The 20,254-nt window shown below is 37.7% G+C and overlaps 3 protein-coding genes and 1 non-coding gene across 5 annotated transcripts; 2 read left to right on the top strand and 2 right to left on the bottom strand.

Annotated features, from left to right (window-relative positions):
* The first annotated feature begins 7,659 nt into the window (after nucleotides 1–7,659).
* On the top strand, nucleotides 7,660–7,733 carry TRNAV-AAC. Its single transcript has one exon. It is a non-coding gene; the product is annotated as a tRNA-Val (tRNA).
* A 51-nt stretch (nucleotides 7,734–7,784) lies between these two features.
* LOC113321648 lies at nucleotides 7,785–9,715 on the top strand. The gene is made up of 2 exons (XM_026569558.1): nucleotides 7,785–8,034; nucleotides 8,482–9,715. The coding sequence occupies exons 1-2, from the start codon at nucleotides 7,941–7,943 to the stop codon at nucleotides 9,447–9,449; spliced, it is 1,062 nt and encodes a 353-aa protein (XP_026425343.1). The 5' UTR covers nucleotides 7,785–7,940; the 3' UTR covers nucleotides 9,450–9,715.
* A 1,151-nt stretch (nucleotides 9,716–10,866) lies between these two features.
* Nucleotides 10,867–13,520, bottom strand: LOC113321647 (aluminum-activated malate transporter 10-like). Of its 2 annotated transcripts, XM_026569557.1 has the most exons (5): nucleotides 12,935–13,517; nucleotides 12,690–12,830; nucleotides 12,241–12,513; nucleotides 12,048–12,166; nucleotides 10,867–11,966 (listed from the first exon to the last, which is right to left on the bottom strand). In XM_026569557.1, exons 1-5 carry the CDS (start codon nucleotides 13,281–13,283, stop codon nucleotides 11,337–11,339), a joined length of 1,512 nt encoding a protein of 503 aa, XP_026425342.1. In that variant the 5' UTR covers nucleotides 13,284–13,517; the 3' UTR covers nucleotides 10,867–11,336. The 2 variants fall into 2 exon arrangements, with proteins under 2 accessions (XP_026425342.1, XP_026425341.1); XM_026569556.1 differs by having other exon boundaries at nucleotides 10,867–12,166; nucleotides 12,935–13,520.
* A 1,177-nt stretch (nucleotides 13,521–14,697) lies between these two features.
* On the bottom strand, nucleotides 14,698–19,302 carry LOC113322687 (transcription factor LHW-like). The gene is made up of 9 exons (XM_026570826.1): nucleotides 18,679–19,302; nucleotides 18,225–18,314; nucleotides 18,030–18,129; nucleotides 17,866–17,907; nucleotides 17,701–17,760; nucleotides 16,051–17,610; nucleotides 15,863–15,964; nucleotides 15,627–15,773; nucleotides 14,698–15,535 (listed from the first exon to the last, which is right to left on the bottom strand). The coding sequence occupies exons 1-9, from the start codon at nucleotides 18,771–18,773 to the stop codon at nucleotides 15,224–15,226; spliced, it is 2,508 nt and encodes an 835-aa protein (XP_026426611.1). The 5' UTR covers nucleotides 18,774–19,302; the 3' UTR covers nucleotides 14,698–15,223.
* Between the last annotated feature and the right edge of the window lie 952 nt (nucleotides 19,303–20,254).

Raw genomic sequence — 20,254 nt, 5'->3', positions numbered from 1 at the left:
ACAAGGTTATGCTAATATTGCAGCACCACTTACAAAATTGCTAAAAAAGACGGTTTTTTATGGACAAATGAAGAAACAAACGCATTTGTTAAATTGAAAAGTGTAATGACATCCACACCCGTGCTAGCATTACCTGACTTTACAAAGACCTTCATTATTGAAAGTGATGCTTATAGAGTAGGAATAGGTGCGGTTTTGATGCAAGAAGGTATACCAATTGCTTTCACAAGTAAGCCACTTGGACCTCGTCACATGGGTTTGTCAACTTATGAGAAAGAGTTGTTAGCAGTAGTTCATGCGGTTACTAAATGGCGACCTTATTTAATTGGGAGAAGATTTCTTATTCTGGCAGACCAACAAAGTTTGAAGTATTTTTCGGATGCTAGAGCTGTAACACCGGCACAACAAAAATGGCTAACAAAATTATTAGGCTATGACTACGCGATTGAGTACAAGAAGGGATCGTCTAACAAGGTTGCTGATGCAATTTCTCGAAAATTTGAAAACGGTGAAATTTGTTCTGTAACTTATGTTAGTTGTGCTTGGATGGAAGACCTATTGGCTGAACTAAAAACAGATCTGTGGATCACAGATTTCATCTTTAAAGTGAGTCAGCCTTCTTTCGGCAAGAATAACTTTACCGTACGAGATGGTTTAGTTTACTATAAACAACATCAACTAGTAATAATTCCTACTTCAAGGTGGAAGGCACTACTACTAGCTGAGTTTCATGACTCTCCAATTGCTGGTCATGCCGGATATTTGAAGACAGTAAAACGTTTATCTAAGTTGTTCTACTGGTCTAGAATGCATAAATAGATGAGAGACTACATTGCTTGCTGTGATGTTTGCCAAAGGAATAAATATAGTACTCTTTCTCCAGCAGGATATCTTCAACCATTGCCGATTCCAACTACAATATGAACAGATATATCCATGGATTTTGTTGAAGGGTTTCCAAAGTCTAAAGGAAAAACTGTGATTCTTGTAGTGGTGGATCGACTAACTAAATATGCCCATTTTCTTGCATTAAAACATCCATATACAGCCACATCGGTAGCCCAGAAGTTTTTAGAAACAGTCATCAAACTTCATGGATTTCATCAATCTATAATTTCTGATAGGGATGTTGTATTTACAAGTAATTTTTGGCAAGAGTTGTTTTGCCTACATGGAACTCAGTTAAGAATGAGTTCCTCCTATCATCCGCAAACCGACGGTCAAACTGAAGTGGTTAACAGATGTTTGGAAGGTTACTTACGGTGTTTCGCTGGAAATAAACCAAAAGGATGGTCATCTTGGTTACCATGGGAAGAGTATTGGTATAATACATCCTATCATACTTCAACTAATACTACACCGTTTGAGGCTTTGTATGGCATTCCTCCTCCGTTATTAGCAACTTATTTACCAGGAGAAGCGAAAACCACAACTTTGGATGAGGCAATAACCAAGAGGAATGAAGTTTTATCAATACTTAAGGATCAACTTCAAGTGGTGCAGAATAAAATGAAGCTAAGGGCATATGAAGGACGTCGGGACGTTGTATATCAAGTTGGGGATTATATGTATCTGAAGTTGCAGCCATATCGACAAAATTCTAATGTGCAAAGGAATAACCAAAAATTATCTCCACGATATTTTTGACCTTATAAGATTTTGGAGCGTATAGGATCTGTGGCTTATCGATTGGACTTGCCTAAGGAGTCAAAGATACATTCGGTATTTCATGTATCGTTTCTGAAGAAGGCTTTGTTCCCTAACACAGCTGTTGGGATAATCTACCAGAAGAAGAAGATGAGGTTGATCCAGTAATCTCCATGGTTGAACTGATCCTTGAGGTTAAGGAAAATCTTAAGAGGGAGGGAATGATAAGAAATCCCCAATTACTTAGAATTCTTAATTAAAATTAGGGTTAAGGTTAGAAATCCCTAAATTCTCTTGTTTTAGGCATTAGTTTATTTTTGGAAATTGTTATGTTTTAAGAATTTTACTTTAGATTCCTAGTTATAGAAGTAGTTTCCTTTCTAGGTTACCTTTCCTTAATTTTATAGTTCAGTGGCCTATATAAGAAGGTCTAGTGTTATTAGTTTGATTACTTATGAGAATTATAAGTTTGTTCTAAGTTTCTGTGTTCTTTTAAAGTCTACTCTGCTAGCCGTGGGTAAGAACTATTAAGTTCTTATCACAATCCTTGGTGACTTTTTGGTCTATTCAACTCTTTGGTTTTCTTTTTAGCGAAACAAATTTCACAAATTAGTGGTACTTGTTGAGTGTTAATCTGAGGTTTGATAAGAGAAACTGAAAGGGTTTCTTTCTTTTGAGTGCTCTTGAATTTTAAAAGAAGTGAATTCTCAGTGTTTTCTCCTTTCCTTTTTGTGTTTCCCTTCTCTACTACTATTAGATTGTTCTAACAGTGAATTCGCTGGGTGTCTAAAGAGTATGTTTTTGTGCACACTCCTTTAAACATGGCACATTCATTTATTTAACCAGTGAAGTTGTTAAGGATGGTCTCACTATTTAAGGGTAGGATTGAAATGTCACTATGTTATTTTAGTAAAGGGGTAATGGTGATTGACGTATTGCGCTAGTTAAAATTACAAACACTTGGCAAGGTGATTTGAGGGGAACAGGGAACCGAAGGGTTTCTAGGCCCAGAGGATCAGAGCTAAATAGGACTCCTATGTTATCCTTCTAAGATTAGAAAACTCCCTCTAGAATCACTTAATTAGAGAGGAATTCTGGTGTTTGTAAGCTATATGATACCTGAAAAAGCACGTCTTATGTAAACAGAGGCTTGCTCAAGGTTTTCTTAGTACCGGTGTCAGAATTTGTTTCATCTTTGCTGGCATGGATCAGAAACTTAGTGCAAGCAATTTTTCTTTTAGTCGATACTTCAGAAAAGCTTTTAGATCAAAAGTTAAAGACAGCGTTAACCCATGCATGAAACTTGTCAAAGACGTCTTGTTACTGAGCGAAGAACAACAATCTTGTGTTCTCTCCATTATCCATAGACTTTGCTCTTGGGTTACTAGCTTCGCAACCGGTACTAAGCCGTATTTTGCCGTCGGTGTTTGGATTAGCTCCGCACTTAAACCTTCACTCAAAGAAGTTGCTCGTGCAGACTACCTAGAGTCCCGCTAATTCTTATAACGTTGTTACATGCTTTGGGTTTTATTTTCTCACGTGTAGTCTCGTAGGGTCTAACACGTGAACAAACAATAAATCGGGTGACGCGGACTAAAGACTCTAATTCTTATAACGTTGTTACATGCTTTGGGTTTTATTTTCTCACGTGTAGTCTCGTAGGGTCTAACACGTGAACAAACAATAAATCGGGTGACGCGGAGTAAAGGTGCGGTCAACTGACTCGACACAAATAGCCTGCTCTGATACCATGTTAGAATACGAGCATCCAACTCAAAACCAATTAGCAATGAGTGGAGAGGCCCTAAGGGATTATGAACCGCAGGATCTTAGATGCCCAGACAATATGGGACTAATAATCTCAACACTAAGACTTCCCACTACAGAATCTTATCAAAGATTCATGAATTAGTTACCTCGTTTTCTCTTCGCCTTGATTTTTCTGTATAAAGATTGGATCCATGTTTAGAGTCTGGTATATTTGTTCACATTGAGGTGAATTGGTCCGTCATAAAAACTGTATAGGGTTGACGAAATGCATCTGAATTCATCCGCACTTTTGAGGAGAATTAATGGAGATGAACAGCTAGATGTTTATGTCACGTATAAATTCATGAAACAAAGTGTACATAGTCTTTTGTGTTCGTATTGTATGGGTGTTCTGTTCAAAAATTCATGCAAATATACTGAAGTGTTTAGGATTTAGAATTTTAAAAGTTTTATATGTACAGAAACATTTTTTACGAAAAGCCATTTTTGAAGAGACATGATCATACAGTAAGGAGGAATTGGGTTGTTTCATCTTTTGGTGTTAGTAATGCAGAAAGACTTCTTCTTGCAAAATCGGCTCAAAAATGAATATAATACTAAGTGTCTCGATAATTTTCTTTTCATAAAACTACGTACTTATCCTGTTGAGCGGTTTTGGTATGAAAAGCCATGAACTTTGAAAAGACACTGATTACGTAGTTTTGTGCCATAAGTTTCAAAAACCATGTAAAGGTTCAAATGTTTTTAAAAGGGTTATGATCCAAGAGTTGCCAACCGATGAGACATGGTTTATTTCTGGTTCGCACAAAAGTGAACTCTAAAGAACTTTGATGTTTCGTATCCTTACACGAATGCATTAAAAAGAATCCCCATTGGTAATTGTCCAAAAGATACGTAGCGTGGGATTTGTTCTTTGGAGAATCTGTGATGTTTGATGACTTTGATCGGCACGTATAAGCATCGTAACTCTTTGCTTTGGCTGAGTTGGCAAAATGCATGGGAATAACGTGGAAAATTATTGCTGACTTGGCTTCACCCAAAATCAAGAATGATTATGGCGTCGACATGTGGCCACTTGGGTCCCTTATTATTAAGAAGGATATATACGTTGTCTTCTTCATCGGTGAAGTTATTAGAGATTATTAGATGACCGAACGACATGTCATTGCTGATATATCTTGTTCCAACTGCAAAAAGGTTTTAGGATGGAAATATAAATTACCAGTCCCTGAATCATAAAGGAAGTGAAAGTTTGTATATTGTCCAAGCTAACCGGTAGTAGTAGTACGTTGATCATTCCCTGCCGAAAGCATGGCCAAGTTCTGCAGGCTGTTCTCCGTCCGGAAATGATGAATTTCTAATTAGTGATCTGGCTGTGATTACATTAATTAAAATAGTTCCCAAGGTGTAAAAAATCTTACGTGAATTTTTTATTTAGTCCTTTTATTTATGGGGTCTACACATAGAGTAAATATAAGACCTCATATTTAAAAAACTATCTCCAACAGTGAGAATTTTATCCCTTAGAATTAAAAGAGAATTGGTTAAAAACATGAGGTGAAGGTGCAATCGGAGGTGTAGATAACACTTTCTTGAAAACCTTCATATTTAATAATTGGTCCCTCCTAACTTGTAGAACCCTACTGTTGGAGATGAATTTATACCAAACGGGGGTCTAAAATCCTATGTGTCACCAAAAATAAATACATTCATCCTCTCCTGGAGATGCTCTAAGGATTGATTAAGAGCATCCGGATGATCTAGTAAGTCTTGGTCGCTCGGTCAACTGCTCACCGCTTACGGTATAGTCATTCCAACATTACCATCCATATTGTGTCATATTTCTTTAGGTAATTGTATGTTTCAAACTACTAATAAAGTTCAAAAAATATTACTTGAAATTATACCAAGCTCCAATGGCTAAGACTTCTAAATTTTGCTCTAGGACTTTTGATGGATGATAACAAGGATTTACGTCCAGCAGATATCCTTTTCCTCATCTGGAAAAACGGCCAAGACGTGTGTATGGATGTCAAAGGTGTCTCGCCTTTCATTGGGGAGGGGGTCTGTGCTTTCGTTCCAGGTCAAGCCATTTCCAAAGCAATCACCCGTAAAAGTAGATGAATGTACCTCCCATGGGTATGGTTTGAGTGTTTTAGCTTTCACCACTTTGGGGGAGCTTAGTGAGGATATTGTTTATTTTTTTAAGCGCTTGAAGAATTGTCTAGTTAGTAATGATGCTAGTTGTGATCTAGGCAGTTTTATCTTTCACAAATTATGTGTTGTTATTCAAAAGGGAGTTGACGCCCGACTTGTTGCTCGGTTGCCAACTAAAGCTTTATACGAATCTTAAAGTGGATTTTCACATAATATAAATAAGTAAACAAAAAATTAAAAGGTAAATCACTTGACATTACCTAAAAAGAAAAAAGAAATTAAAATAAATTAACGAAGGAAGTGGTAGAAAAGAATTAAACAGAACTTCACGTACGCCGGTCAGATATTTTATACTTTCCCTAAAGATCAACATTTTAATCTTTTCTTAACCTCTCGTCTAATTCCATTTTTGAATATAATTAGTCACTAGTATGTGACCCGTGCTACGCATCGGGAATGATAGGAATTGACCCTTATCTGGTGAGGGGCGGGGCAAAGCCCCACTCACGTCCATAAACCCAATTGACAACATAAGTATATACTGAAAACACTATCTATCATTTAGTATATTAACATGATAAGCCATTAACAGCTGGAACAAGTTTACCAATCAAGTATTATTTAAAGTATTGGAGATTCAGATATGTTTTTTAACAAGTTGTACCAACCTTTGACATCAGTAAGTAGTCGATGACACTGCCAACATCAGTAATATTCGTAGGTAAATGAAAAATCACACTCATTATATAGGTATATCTGATATTAGAGACAGTAAAAAAAATCATGATATTAATATAACAAGATTACCTATTCTAAATTGTGGAATACATATCAAGTGCTTCCTTTCAAAAAAAATGTAATCAAGGAAATACATTGATATATCTTTCTTCAGAAATCATATATTTAGGTTAAGAATCAAGCGGTCAACTCAATTGGTCTTCCAGGCTCCAAGTTATTGTCGTTAAATGAAAAATCACACTCATTATATATATAATCAAGATGTGATATTAGAGACACTAAAAAAATCATGATATTAATATAAAATAGATTTCCAACTCTATAAATAATGGAAAGCATATGAAGTTCTTCCCGTCAAAGAAGATGTAATTAAGGAAATACAGTGATATATCTTTCTTCAGAAATCACATACTTGCGTTAACAATTCAGCGGCCAACGCAAACGGTCCACCAGGCTCTAACATCTTGTAGTTAAATGAGAAATCACACTCATTGTATAGGTATCAACATCTGATATTAGAGACAGTACATCAACCATGGAAGTACAACATTGTCATTTGGACTTATTACATAGCAAATAACCAATGAAATTCGTTGTCCATTAGTTTCCTTCCACTCGGCCACCAATCCATGCAAAACCTCATACTAGCGTCATTACCTTTAATCTCAAATTTTCAACCAATCTTAGGTTCCTAGGTGTTCAATATCTAAAATTTCTTAGGATAGTTAAGGGCCAAGATATATATGGATCCTTATGGATATTTGTAGACAAACTAAATATGTTATTATCTTATATCAATCTCAACCCATGCATAAGAGTTTCATGGATTCTTGTTGACAAATTTATTTTTTTTTCCTTTTTTTTATCAAAGCATGCCATGATATCCACCACCACTAACAACCACCACTACCTCCACCCACCACCTCAACTTGCGAATGAGTTTTTATGAAAAGGGAAACATTATTACCTTGAGTTTTTCCAACTATATTATTATTTGACAATCCACTCCAATTTTTATAAATCGAAATTAATCCTAATAGATCAATTCGTTAAAATCCATGATCATATATCTATAAGAATCTTAAAGATATTTTTAAGAAACTTAATAAATCCACTAAATTCAGGTAAACTAAAATATAATTTATCTACATAAATCCTGATCCAATACACCCGTGTAAATATGTGGTGGTCTAAATTTGAACCATCTTCTTGAATGACTCATCACCTCGTCGATTTTTATAGACCCTAAAACTGATGTCATAGCTTATCTAACAAAGAAGAACAAATAAGTATTTGTTTCCTGAAATGAATGATATGTATTAGGTATCAACAAATTGGTCAACAGTGGGTTTCGTGGTGTAGTCGGTTATCACGTCAGTCTAACACACTGAAGGTCTCCAGTTCAAACCTGGGCGAAGCCATATTTTTTTTTTTTGGTTTCCTCCCCCAAAGTCATTTTTATATACTTCTCCTCTCGCAATTTCCTTTCTCTCCATTTTTCTATTCCCAAATCAAAAAAATCCCAACTGGTCTTCAGAGTTGTTGAGAAGGAGGAAGGGATCTTTGAATGGATCCTGGATCCACTCTAGAACTGCAAGTCTTCTTCATTCTAGAGAGGTATCAACAAAATGGGTGTACTGTTCAATGGAGCTCAGAGAAGTGATCTCAAACCAGGAGATCATATCTATACCTGGAGAGTGGTCTATGCTTATTCTCATCATGGTAACTCAAAACCCTTTTCTCTTCTTCTTCCTTTTATATTCAATTGACTCTCCTTTTACTATGAAGAACTCCATTTGCATGTGTGTTTTTTCAACAGAAACCCTTGGATCTAGTTGTTTCTTTTGGTTTTGGATGATTTAGGAAGTAACCCTTTTTGGGTTTTTTCGATTTTTGGAATGTTATTGGTTTTTTCTAGTAATTGGCTTTGTTTTGATGTTGATACTATGTTTAGTTGATAGAGATATGAACCCTAAAATAGAAATTGAGCTGTTTTTTTTGTCTGTAATTGGGGGGTCTAATTTTACTTCATGGAAAGATTAAAATTGTGTTTAATGCCTTCTTGAGTGAGTGTTTTGGTTGATTAATGATGTTGTTTTGGAAAATTTGTAGCTGGAATGTTAAGATTGTATATTTGTTTTGATTTTGATTTGACATTAAACAATGTAGGAATCTATATGGGAGGAGATAAAGTAGTACATTTCACTCAAGAACGAGATGAATCTTCGGGTTTCGGAGCTTCGTTGAATACGTCTGCTCCAAGTTTGAGTGTTCCATCAAACTTGAACTTGCCTAATCCCTCAGCTTCCGCTTCGAATTTCCCATCAAACTTGAACTTGCCTAATCCATCAGCTTCAACTTTGAATTTCTCAGCAAACTTGAAATTGCCTAATCCCTCAGGTTCAGCTTCCAAATCTCCGTCAAATTTGAGTTCTATCAATTCCCCTGGTTCAGGTTCTAATTCGGGTTCGTTCAATTCCTTCGGTTCGGGGTCCAATCTTGCATCAAGTTGTTCAAATTTTCCTGACTGCGGTTTCAAAAACCCCAATAGTGGAGTAGTTTTGTCTTGCTTAGACTGTTTCCTTGGATCAGGAAGCTTATACTTGTTTGAATATGAAGTTACCCCGTCCATTTTCTTTGCTAAAGTCAGAGGTGGGACGTGCACTACGGCCAAATCGGACCCTAAGGATATGGTAATTCACAGGGCAATGTATCTGCTTCAAAAGGGTTTCGGTAACTATGATATTTTTCTGAACAACTGTGAAGATTTTGCACTGTACTGCAAGACAGGTCTTCTGACTCTTGATAAGTCGGGCGTGGGAAGGAGTGGACAAGCTGCCTCGGTCGTTGGAGCTCCATTAGCTGCCATACTTGCAACTCCTCTGAGGTTTTTAATGCCAGCTCCTGTGGGGATGGCTGTAACTGCTGGAATGTACTGTGTGAGCAGGTATGCTACTGATATTGGTGTCAGATCCGATGTGATCAAAGTGGCTGTGGAAGACATGTCAGTAGACCTTGGTTGGGTGCGTAATCCTGGCAATGAAGCAGCTGAGGAGGATGAGGAGGTTTCTAAGAGAGAAATGCCAAACCATGTACTCGGTTCTTCTTCAAATCCAAAGCGAAAAAAATCTAGTTGACATGAATTGGATTTACGCAAGTGTGAATAGGTCAGTGTAGATATTTCCTACTTGACCTGTTGATGAGATTATCTTTTTCGTCTGTTGTCGAGTGGGTTTCCCTTCTAGTTAAATTTGTGCAGATTGAGTCGTAGCCTGTAAGGAATCTTAGTTCTATAATATAATAAAATTTAGTTGATTGCGAGTACATTATTCTGTTATCTCTTTGTTCTTGTGTAAGAATTATGACAGGTAAATTTTCTTATGTGAATTTGAAGTACTGAAAACTGGTAAAAATTTCTGTTCTAAGCTTGTTGAAGGATCTTCATTACATTTTGCAGTCCCTGGTCATCTGACATAATAGGTTTGTGTTGTCTTTTCTTGTTCCCGTCACTTGTTGGTTCTGTGGAACCAGTCATGCTTGCTAATTGATTGATCGCGTCGACTATGTCTTCGCCTCCATCGGAGGTGTATTTGCCTGTGTTGTCGGAATAAGTTCTGTTATCTCCGTCTGTGATTTAACAAGTAATGGTAAGAGTGGTGTTGTGGTGCTCTGCACTTCCTGGCATGTTGGAGTTCCAGTACTGCACTACTCATCTCTCCAATTGAAAAACTCTGTATTTGAAGATTTCGACATTGTTTTTTTATCATGAAAGTCAGCTTTTTGAGAACTGCGGAAGAATTTGAGCTCAGCCTTATACAGACATTACTCAGATGCTTCTTTGTTCTCTCATGTGCCAATATTTCAGTTGCAACTCCGCAGAGCTTCTACGCATTGAGCGCAAGGCCCTTGCAATTAGAAACAAAGATACTTCGGTCAGCAAAGAAAAGACGGTCAGTTTAGAAAATACAAATCATCCGTTAGATCAATATACTCAACGGTGTCAATTAAACCCTAGACCAAACGGGCAGCTTTGTAAGCCTTATAAAAAGAATAGTTTGTTCCTCATTTCTCTTTTCCTCCCCAAGTTCCCAAATCTTAATCTGAGTTAGAACCCAACCCCTAACCCTGAGATTTAACAGAGATCTCAATCTAGAAAGTCTCCGATTTAAGACAATTACTTATCAGCATGATGATATCTCCTCTCAAAAATTCAAGACATTTTCTAATCATCATTTCTTTACAAGGTTTCACCAACCATAAGAGGTTATCCTTGTCTGGTGAGTTTGTCTGAGTGCTTTTGCAGATGGATCTTCCGTCGGAGGGCAGAGAAGATTGAGTCAGGCTGAAATATCTTACTATGTACCTTCCAAAGAGAAGGTTTTACGCCTGACCAGCTCCTGGCAATCTTAAGCTTCAAGATCTTTCCACTTTTGCAACAAAGATGGTAAATGAATTGAGAGTGTATATGAATTGTTTGTGTGGTCTAATTTTAGTTCAAGAAAGGATTGAATCTTGTGTTTAATGCTTGTCTATTGGGTGTTTTGGGATGTTTTACCTGGAATGTGAAGATTGTATTTGTTCTGATTTTGTTTTGACTTCAACTAATCAAGGAATCTACATGGGAGGAGATGAAGTAGTACATTTTACACAAGAACGGGATACATTTCCCACAAGAACGGGACGAATCTTCGGCTATTGGAGCTTCATTGAATCGTCTTCACCATGGTCAGTGTTCCATCAATCTTGAAGCTGCACACGCATCTGCTTCGAGCTCCGGTAAGTTGCCCAATCCGTCAGGTTCAACTTCGTCAGTGCGTATCTGCTTCAAAAGGGTTCCAGTAACTATGATATTTTTCTAAACAACTGTGAAGACTTTGCACTATATTTCAAGACAGGTCTTTGACTCTTGATAAATCGGGAGCGGGAAGGAATGGATAAGCATCTGACTCAGTTATTTCTTTTCACTTGTATAAGAATTACTACAGGTAAAACTGTCTTACGCGAAGAAGTAAAAATTACTACTCTTAAGCTTGTTGAAGAATCTTCAATTCATTTTTATCTTGCACTTCTTGATCATCTGACATAACAGGTTTGTTTTGTTGTTTCTTCTTTTCATCAATTGTGGATTCGGTGAAACCAGTCATACTTGCTAATTCATTGACAGCGTCAACTATGTCTTCAATTCTCGCACTAATTTCCACCAGTAATGAAGTTATGGTGACAAGATTTAGAACCTCCATCAGAGGTGTATTTGCCTGTGTTGCTGGACTAAGTTCTGTTATCTCCGTCTGTGATTTAACAAGTAACGGTAAGAGTGGTGGGATAGGTAAACATTTCATGGCATGTTGAAGTTCTTGCACTGCGCTACCCATCTCTCCGATTGAAATCTCTATGGATGAAGATTTCTTCATTGTTTTGATCATGACAGTCAGCTCTCTGAGAACCACCGAAGAATGAGAGCTCAACCTTATGCAGACATTGCTCAGATGCTTCTTTGCTCTCTCATGTGCATGTATTTCAGAATTGATGCTACTGTTTAGAGCTTCTATGCAATAAGCGCAACTTCGAGTCAAGGCCCCGATTTTCAGGTACTGATTCCAGGGATGCTGAAACCTGAATTGGCCATGAGACGGCTCCCATCTCGCGAAATTAGCCTGCACAGACCGAGCAAACACGCATTTCAGAAAACCGGAAACTAACTGCAAACAGTTTGGAAATATGGGATAGTTATTCACCAGAGAATCTTCCGTCCCTTTTGTATTCAGCGCAGATTTATATTTGAGAATTCTCTTCCAGCGTTCTTCGTCGCCATCTATTAGCGTCTTGTCATCTTCGAAGTATTTAAGTACACATTCTGCATTTGAAGTTATTGATGAATTGGTCATCAAATGACATTTGTTTTGTAGTATGTTTTTAATGTGCACTTACCATCCAAAGAATCGGAAATCCTTTCCAAGTTACGGACAATGAGAAAGTGCAAATCCTGTCCAGCCCAAACGGGACGAACAAATATGCAAATGAGCATGCAAATGGCAGTTCCAAGTACAACAGTCGAAAATCGGTGATGAGCTAATTCAAACAGCTCTTCAACACGATACCCCGAAACAGAAACCAGGCTGAATGTCAGAACAAATATCATGGCACCGTAGTCGAATCGTTGTTTAACTATTGGGATAAACCTAGAAAAGGTAGCTGCCGAAGCTGCAGGAATGAAACATGCATAGTTAGTACAAGAAAATACATGCATGAAACTCAAAAATGAAATACCACCTCCGTTTCAGTAAAAGTGATACTTTCCGCCTAAATATATGCCAAATTGAAGTACCACTTTTCGTGAAACGGAGGGATTATAATGTTGCAAGTACTCTTGTGCGCACCGAGAAGGAAGACCGAGGTTCTGAGAATTGCAGCCTCAAAAGTTTCTCCACAGTGAGCTGCAACCCAATGAACGCCAATAGCTAGAGCTCCAGCAAGAAAAGTTCCGGCTACCCGGTTTAAGCCTTTTGCCAGTGTTGCACCTATGAGAACAACAAGATGAAGACGTACATCAAGTTCGATTCAGGTATCTTAGACGTGCAATTGCATTCATGAAGAGATTCATATAAAGTTTTGCAGTACTCACCAACAGTGTATTCAAAAACTACAACAACAGTAAGAACTGCCCACATAGCATTACTACCTATACTTTCATATAATGGTCTCATGTAATAAAAGAGTGATACAACAGTAAGAGCTAAACCAACTTTCAAACAGTGACAAACCCTTCTCGGATCCTCAGATCCTACTCCGCAAACATTACGCCAAAGCTTCGATAATTTTGACATGAACCCAGACAGTAAACCAGCAAATCCTAACCAAATCCTGCTAACTAGTCCACGCTCACTCCGATTTTGTACCTCTTTCGATCCATGATCACCCGCTATCTGTACCTTACACTCCTTACCGCTAGACACTTCTCCCTCATTAACCATCTCTAGATGATAAATGAGTTTCCCAGCAGTTGTTGAATGTGCACTGAAGAAACAAAAAGTATCGATCGTACGTAGAGAGAAGCTATAATGAGTCAAGCAAGCACTTGAAATGTATAAATAATGTCCTGAGTACAAATGTTGGGTCAGAATAGAAGCTTATATAAGTATTGCAATAATCTTGCTATTTCTTAGGGTCTTAGCATGCACACATGTACTGCAATTATCATGTTTCTCTCTACAGCGTCTCTGAACCGCTAATGTAATGTAAAAAAGAAAAATGCATGCTTTTCAAAAGCACAACTTGAAAAGTACAGAAAGAAAGCTTGAAATTCTTTTACAGCTAAGTTAGTGGTGCTAAGGGGTTGCAACTTTCAACAGTATACTCAAATTAGTGGACACAAAACTATTTGCTATAAAAAGATCAAAGCTCTTCACTTGTTTTTCAGCTACATGTGCCATGAAATTCATGGTCGCGATAAGTAACGAATCAAAACTTGCCTCGCATTCTCAGTTATCATCATAAGTACTATTATCCCTACGCTTTTTATACGGTTTATTAACAAACTTTCGGTGCTCGACATTAAAATAAGGACACGGTGACCTCAAGGTTAAGGACTAATTAAACAAGCATGGGCTATACATCACCAACTGCACTAAGATATTTTTAGACAAATGATATGCATGTAAGATGAAGTGAAGTCACTCTTAGAGTTTTCAGTTGTAATGCCATGCATAATGCATATTTTTAGAACTTCTTTCCCAGTTAGTGGGAATTTCATATATACAGATAATTTCACAGATAAGAAAAGTTGGCAACTGCACCAACTCTACCCACTATGTAGTAGCTAGCAAGATTTTGTAAAATCAAGCTTTACTTGGGTGAATACTTAGTATTAATGCACAATGGTTATTGTTTGGTTCGGGTAGGCATCGAACAAAAGTGAAAGATCAAGGTTGTACTGATCAAGAAGTCTCGAATCGATTCTCGTTAAACATAGGACGATTCTACACATCACATAACAGCATTTTGATGGCAACTTCACAGAATAAAGCAAAGCTAAAAAGAATATGTTCTTTAGACCAAAGTAGTAAGGCCAGGATGGATATTCCTGCAGACATAATATACCTATAGCAATAGGGCATGACCTAGTTCAGAGCCTTCTTCTCTAGTGGGTTTTTGCTTAGATTATGAAAATGACAATTAGGCATGTTAAGGTACATTTAAGTAACATTTGCAAGTTAGGTCAGTTTAATCTGTTCATATTTTCAGTGGTGGAGGTGGGATGATATCACTTGAAAAAGCAGCACTTATCTCCACCTTTAGTTGATCTGAAAAGCTAACACAACTATCAAAAATTTGCTAATTTTCTTAATTAATATATGGAACTTAAGGGATTAAACTAATACTGTTTTGTAGTGACACTAAACATGAATATAACTAATGTTTATTACAATTTTATGACAACAACAATTTTTTAGGCACTGACAAGAGAGCCATAATAAGTGGATTCTTAGCTTCACATTCTTGTCTTAAGTTTGCTGCTAATTCCCGGAGATTCTTCTGCGTAAGCATCTGTTTGTCGAGCCACTATTCGGCTAGAATCTACGCGAATCTTTGACGACGTAACCGTACGTATAGGTTTGCCGTACCAGAACTTCACACCCATGTCACATTGCAGAATTGATCAACTTCTAGATCATCACTTACCGGAGAACTGATTGAATGAAACCAATTGACCGCTTTCATCGCTCCCATACACGAGCTCCTGCTCCTCTAACAGTTTATAGCAGCAGTATTGGTCATCTTCAATCTCATTTCAACTGGCAGTAAGTAATGCAGAAGCTTGATGGTTTGCCTGGCTCTTCGCGGTCACCGTTTTTGAACACTTAAACCGCCTGTCATGGAAGTAATCTATGATGTTTTAACCGCATTCTTTTACTCAAACTGATTGGGTGTAGCACTGGAGATTTTGCTGGTATTCTTTCAAATGTGGGATAATGCTGTCAAGAACCTTAGTTGGCTGCTGCTGCTTACTTAAATTGATCTCATCTGTTTTTGTTTGCTGTAAAAGGTTTGCTAGAGATAAAAATACATCCATTCTTGTTACATCCCGGTGTGCCTGTACCTCGACAATAAACCTTGCCCAGATCTTATCATTGCGAGATTCCATCACTCCCTTTAAGATGGTTAGTCCAAAACCCCTTATTTTGTCTGCTATCTCAAGAAAGAAACCCCGTTCTTCGCAAAGCATCTGAAATAATAAATCAAGCAGGTTAACATCCGGACTCCAAAGCAAGCTTGTGCAGTTCTTGCAGTGTATTAAGGATTGCTAGGCTTCTTACCTCTACTAGCATCTGACCTTTGGAGCTGAGATCTTCAACCAGAATAGGGCAAAACATGGATTTTCCGCCCACTTCATATGCCCAAGTAGCACCACCACCAACATTTAAGTTTTCTTTTAGAACTACGCCATTGTCTTCACTGATAATCTGAAGTTGTTGCACATTTCAGAAAGTTAATACGGCATAGATGACATTCTGAGCTGTGCAAAAATGAAGAAAAGGTTTAGCATTGTTACCTTTGGCTCCTCGGCTTGTTTGAGTGTGTCAGAGTACTTAGTCACACCTTGCAAGAAGAGCATGTGTTTGATAGTGCGGTCCAACAACGAGTCGATGCTACACTGTTGATAGAAAAAAAAATTAACAAACTCCGCGCAAAAATATAAAAATTTACACAAAATGCATGCATAAGGATCCAGATATGAACCTTAGCTCCATTTGGCACAATCTCTCGTAGCTCTTTAACACGGTCTTGTATCAGCTGACGGTCTTTCGGCCTTGGTCTAGTGCTTTCTCCAGGCCTGGCTCTTTTCCTGGTTACTTTTCCTTGCTGTCCGGGTTCCTTGGAGTTTGTGGTAACGGCACTCCCAGAATTGATGCTGTAACTGTCTTCCACCCATGCTCCTAACTGGGACTTCACAAGATTCTCCTTACATGTTGGGTTCATGTCTAACTTCTCCGTTTTCTCGGAGCCTAATTTAGAAGCAAAAGTGTCCATGCTTTCTCCCAAGCAAGAAATACTGGACGACTGAACTTGATTCATGTACTCTGATGCACCTCCTGTTCTTGTTACTATACTTTCTGACAACTGATCCTCTGTCTTTGGTTTAGTATCCAAGAACGGATTACCAACAATTTCATTGAAAAGGTTTTCAACTGAAAATTCTGCAAAATAATCTGCCTGGCTGGCAACTTCTAAATTTGAGATGCATCCAGAGATACCGCTACTCAAAATCGGATTACTAGCATTATTTGCTGGCATCAAAATATCATCCCAACATTCCTTCTCTATGCCACAACTAAAATCAAACTCCATGTTATCAAATAGGCTGCTATCAATAGGAAGTTGCATGGGAACATTCAAAGATTTCTCCTTCTCATCACATGTGTTGCGAGAATCTAACGTACTAACTGAATTTTGCATGGATGAAGCTGAGAAATTGACTGGGATACTGTCAAAAATCTCAGCTTCAACCAATCCAGATGGTGCAGCTGCAACTCCAACTGCTTGTGCAAGGTTGTCGTTAGTTACTGCAGGCAATCTTTCATTACCCTGCTCTAGCTGTTGAGAACTCCACTGGGGCATGGTTGGTCGAGCGTGAGTTGGAAATGCTGCATTTGCTGTGCCATATCCAGTAGTCCTACTAGCTTCTACTGACCGTGCATTATTGACAGTACTACTTGGCGCACTGGAACCTTGCAAATTATGCAATGCAGTAAGAATTGAATCCTCTTGCAAATTCTGAAATTTGTTTCCACAAGAAACAAGAGGTTCTGGATTTGAGGGAACAATGTGCTGGGAACCCTGCATCCCCATCCCAGAAAGCAATTGCTGCTCAAACGAAGTCAGTGCACTCATCCTTGGGTGGTTTTTGGTGGCAAAATTATGGGTCAAACTAGGTTGTGGTAACTCAAGTTTAGGTGTTGATAATATCACTTGAGCTGGTTGAAATTGGTGTTTATGGTTGTTAAATGAGGACTGATTAGCCGAGGATCGCATTCCAGCAGCATTATACAATCCTGAGGTGAACGGTAAAGGCAACGAAAGAGTTTTGGCTGTTTGAGTCCTTCGCATAAGGTCATTGCTGGCACCACAACTGGAGTAATAGTTTTCAAAATGAATCGCAGATGGAAGAAACCCGCTCGGATCATACATTTCACTGTTCAAAACCAAAGGCGCGTTGCCTGAGAGAAGAAGCTCATCAATTCTCCCAAGATGTTGAAACAAACTTTTGATCTGATTCGCAAATTCCAACCTTTCTGGTATCTGCAGCAGAAGTAATGACACAGCTAGCATCAAGTTTTACCGAATACTACTATAAGTACAGATCAAGTGTAAAGTTTTCGCGGTACTGACCCTTTGGGTAGATCCGAACTGAATTACGCCTAGTGGAGCTACAGAAATTACTGCAATTGTCTGCAATATATATGAAACACCTCTCAATAAATTGCTATACTTTCTGAAATAAATGCAAGAACATACAAATTGAGAGTAATTGAAGCAGAAAGAACATGTTCTTACCTCAAGTCCGGAGGAAAATTGTCGGTAAAACTCGGAATTATCCTATAGAAAGACAATGTACACTCGAATTAGTGCAAAATCTCTACAGTTTTCGATTCAACGAACAAACGAGGAACCAAATTGCATCTGAAAACACAAAACTGTACTAACATAGTTCAATTTACCTTAAAAACAATTTGACTGTCTACTGAGTTCCACTTCCCGCAGTAAGTATCAGAAAACATCCATCGGTCTTTACCCGTAACCGCAACTTCTCCAATTATTCTAAAAGCCAAGAGAAAAAAAAGCAAAATTTAACCATACTGAACCCCAAATGAACATGGAATAACAAACTGAAGAACAACAACAAAGAGACATACCCTTCTCCCATGATGTGAGCTTGTTGAGACATTTTCTCAATCAACATCCGGACCTTTTCGTCATAGTAAGCATCTTCCAATGTCAACAACCTGGTGGTATCAAGCACAACCAAAAAATCACTTAGCACCAGCATATGCCAGGAGGGGCAATTCAACACCAACTTAAAGCTGCAAATCTAAACCCCCATTCTACATCCATAGCCAGGGGGGGCAATTGCCACTCCCCCAACCAAAAATTATTCAACATCCATTAAAAGCTGCAAATCTAAACACATAAATCACTCAAAAGAGTCAAAACCCACTAAAAGCTGAAAACTTAAACCCCCCATTCACACCCATAAACCAAAGGGGGGCAATTGTCCCCTCCATTTATAAAAGAAAAAACCAAAAAGTAGAGAAACAAAAATCAATTTTTAGTACTAGAAGCTGAAATGGAACTAGTTTTCAAACTTACATGGAATTTCTGGGATTAACACGCCAAAAGACACCATAAGACCAGCCATTGTTGGAGCAGAGATTTTTCAGAACCTCTTTGAGTTGAGTTACCATCTTTCTTTGTTGTTCTTGATGTAAAAAAAAAAAATCAAATCTTTTGAGTGAAAAAAATAGATTTTTTTTCTTAGTGGGTTTGATTAATCTAACTTCCACGGCAAGATCCTCTTCCTGACTGTGTCTCCCAGAGATACCCGTGTCTCTCAAACTCCGGTTCTGTGATTTTCAACAACAACTTTGTTTCCATTAACAAACTTCCAGATTTCCTTTCAAATACAGATGAGTAATAAAAGTAAGTTCTTTCTTCTCCCACCCTCTCTGATAATAACTCTCCTCAAGCTTCTTCCGAAACAGGGGAACAAGTGCTTATTTTGAATTGAAGTTGTTTTGTTTTTTGGAAGTTCAAGTGTTGGAAGTTGAGAAGACAAATCTGAGTCTTGGTTTGGTGGTATATATAAGTTGGAAAAATGAAAATGTAAGTGGTATTGATTCAAAAGTGGTGGTGGTAAAACAGGAGAAAAAGTGATTTTCTTTAAAAGAAGTTATTTTAATTTTTTTTACTTCCAAGGAAGAAGAAGACAGACACCATTAAAACATGTAAATTTGTGTTGGCTGAGAATGTTTGGTATCCACTAAACACAAAAACAGAGCCCTTTATACCGGTCATAGCCAGCCAGTCAGTCAGTCAGTCATTTCAATGAAGAGAATCTACTGCATTTTTTTACTACTGACTGACTTATCTTGAAAGTTGAAAACCCCATAATTATTATCAATTATTAATTACTAGTAAAAAACAAGAATAATAATTTGATTATATTTTTGTGGGTTTTGGAAATCAAAATTTTTATAGGAAACAACAATAATAATTATAGAGATAATTAGTGTTTTCATTTTGAAGGTAATCATCATTTCCACATTAACCTAAGAGTATAGGGGGTATCAAATCTCGAGGACCTTTCGTCGAGATCTACTACGTAGCCGCACCTACCCGATTAACTTTGTTTGGGTCTGACTCGGAATTTGAATCAGATGTATTTGTTTGTTTTTTAACACGGTTACTTTTCTAATATCCGAATCCAAGTCATTTTGCATCCGATCTGTTGGGCACGTAATTTGACTGGAATAAAAAAAAATATATACTACCCTATGTTTTATATTTTTGAATCACATATGAAGAACAAGATTCAAGAGTTATAAACGGGATTCAAGAGTCAGATCCAGACGAATCACCTAAATCAGGAAAAACAAACAACTTGTAACTCATTATATCAGAATCTTACTTATTACAACCAACTCGTAATTTATTAAATACAAGGAGTTCTAGAAGAAAAACTGAATTTAGTTAGATATGTGTCGGATTAATCAGGTTTAATCTCGGCCGAGTCAGACATGGAGCCAGATTGATCAGATCCAATCAGACAAGGTGATCACTAAATCGAGCCATCACACATCGCCCTTGCCGTAAGGGAACAAATAATGTGCATTTCTATCCTTTTCATTGTTATGTTTTGTGTAGATTAAGATTCCGTTTTAGGGGG

The sequence above is a fragment of the Papaver somniferum genome, chromosome 11 (genome assembly GCF_003573695.1).
Source record: "Papaver somniferum cultivar HN1 chromosome 11, ASM357369v1, whole genome shotgun sequence".
In the NCBI taxonomy this organism is placed as follows: domain Eukaryota; kingdom Viridiplantae; phylum Streptophyta; class Magnoliopsida; order Ranunculales; family Papaveraceae; genus Papaver; species Papaver somniferum.
This window is presented reverse-complemented; position numbering and strand designations above follow the sequence as displayed.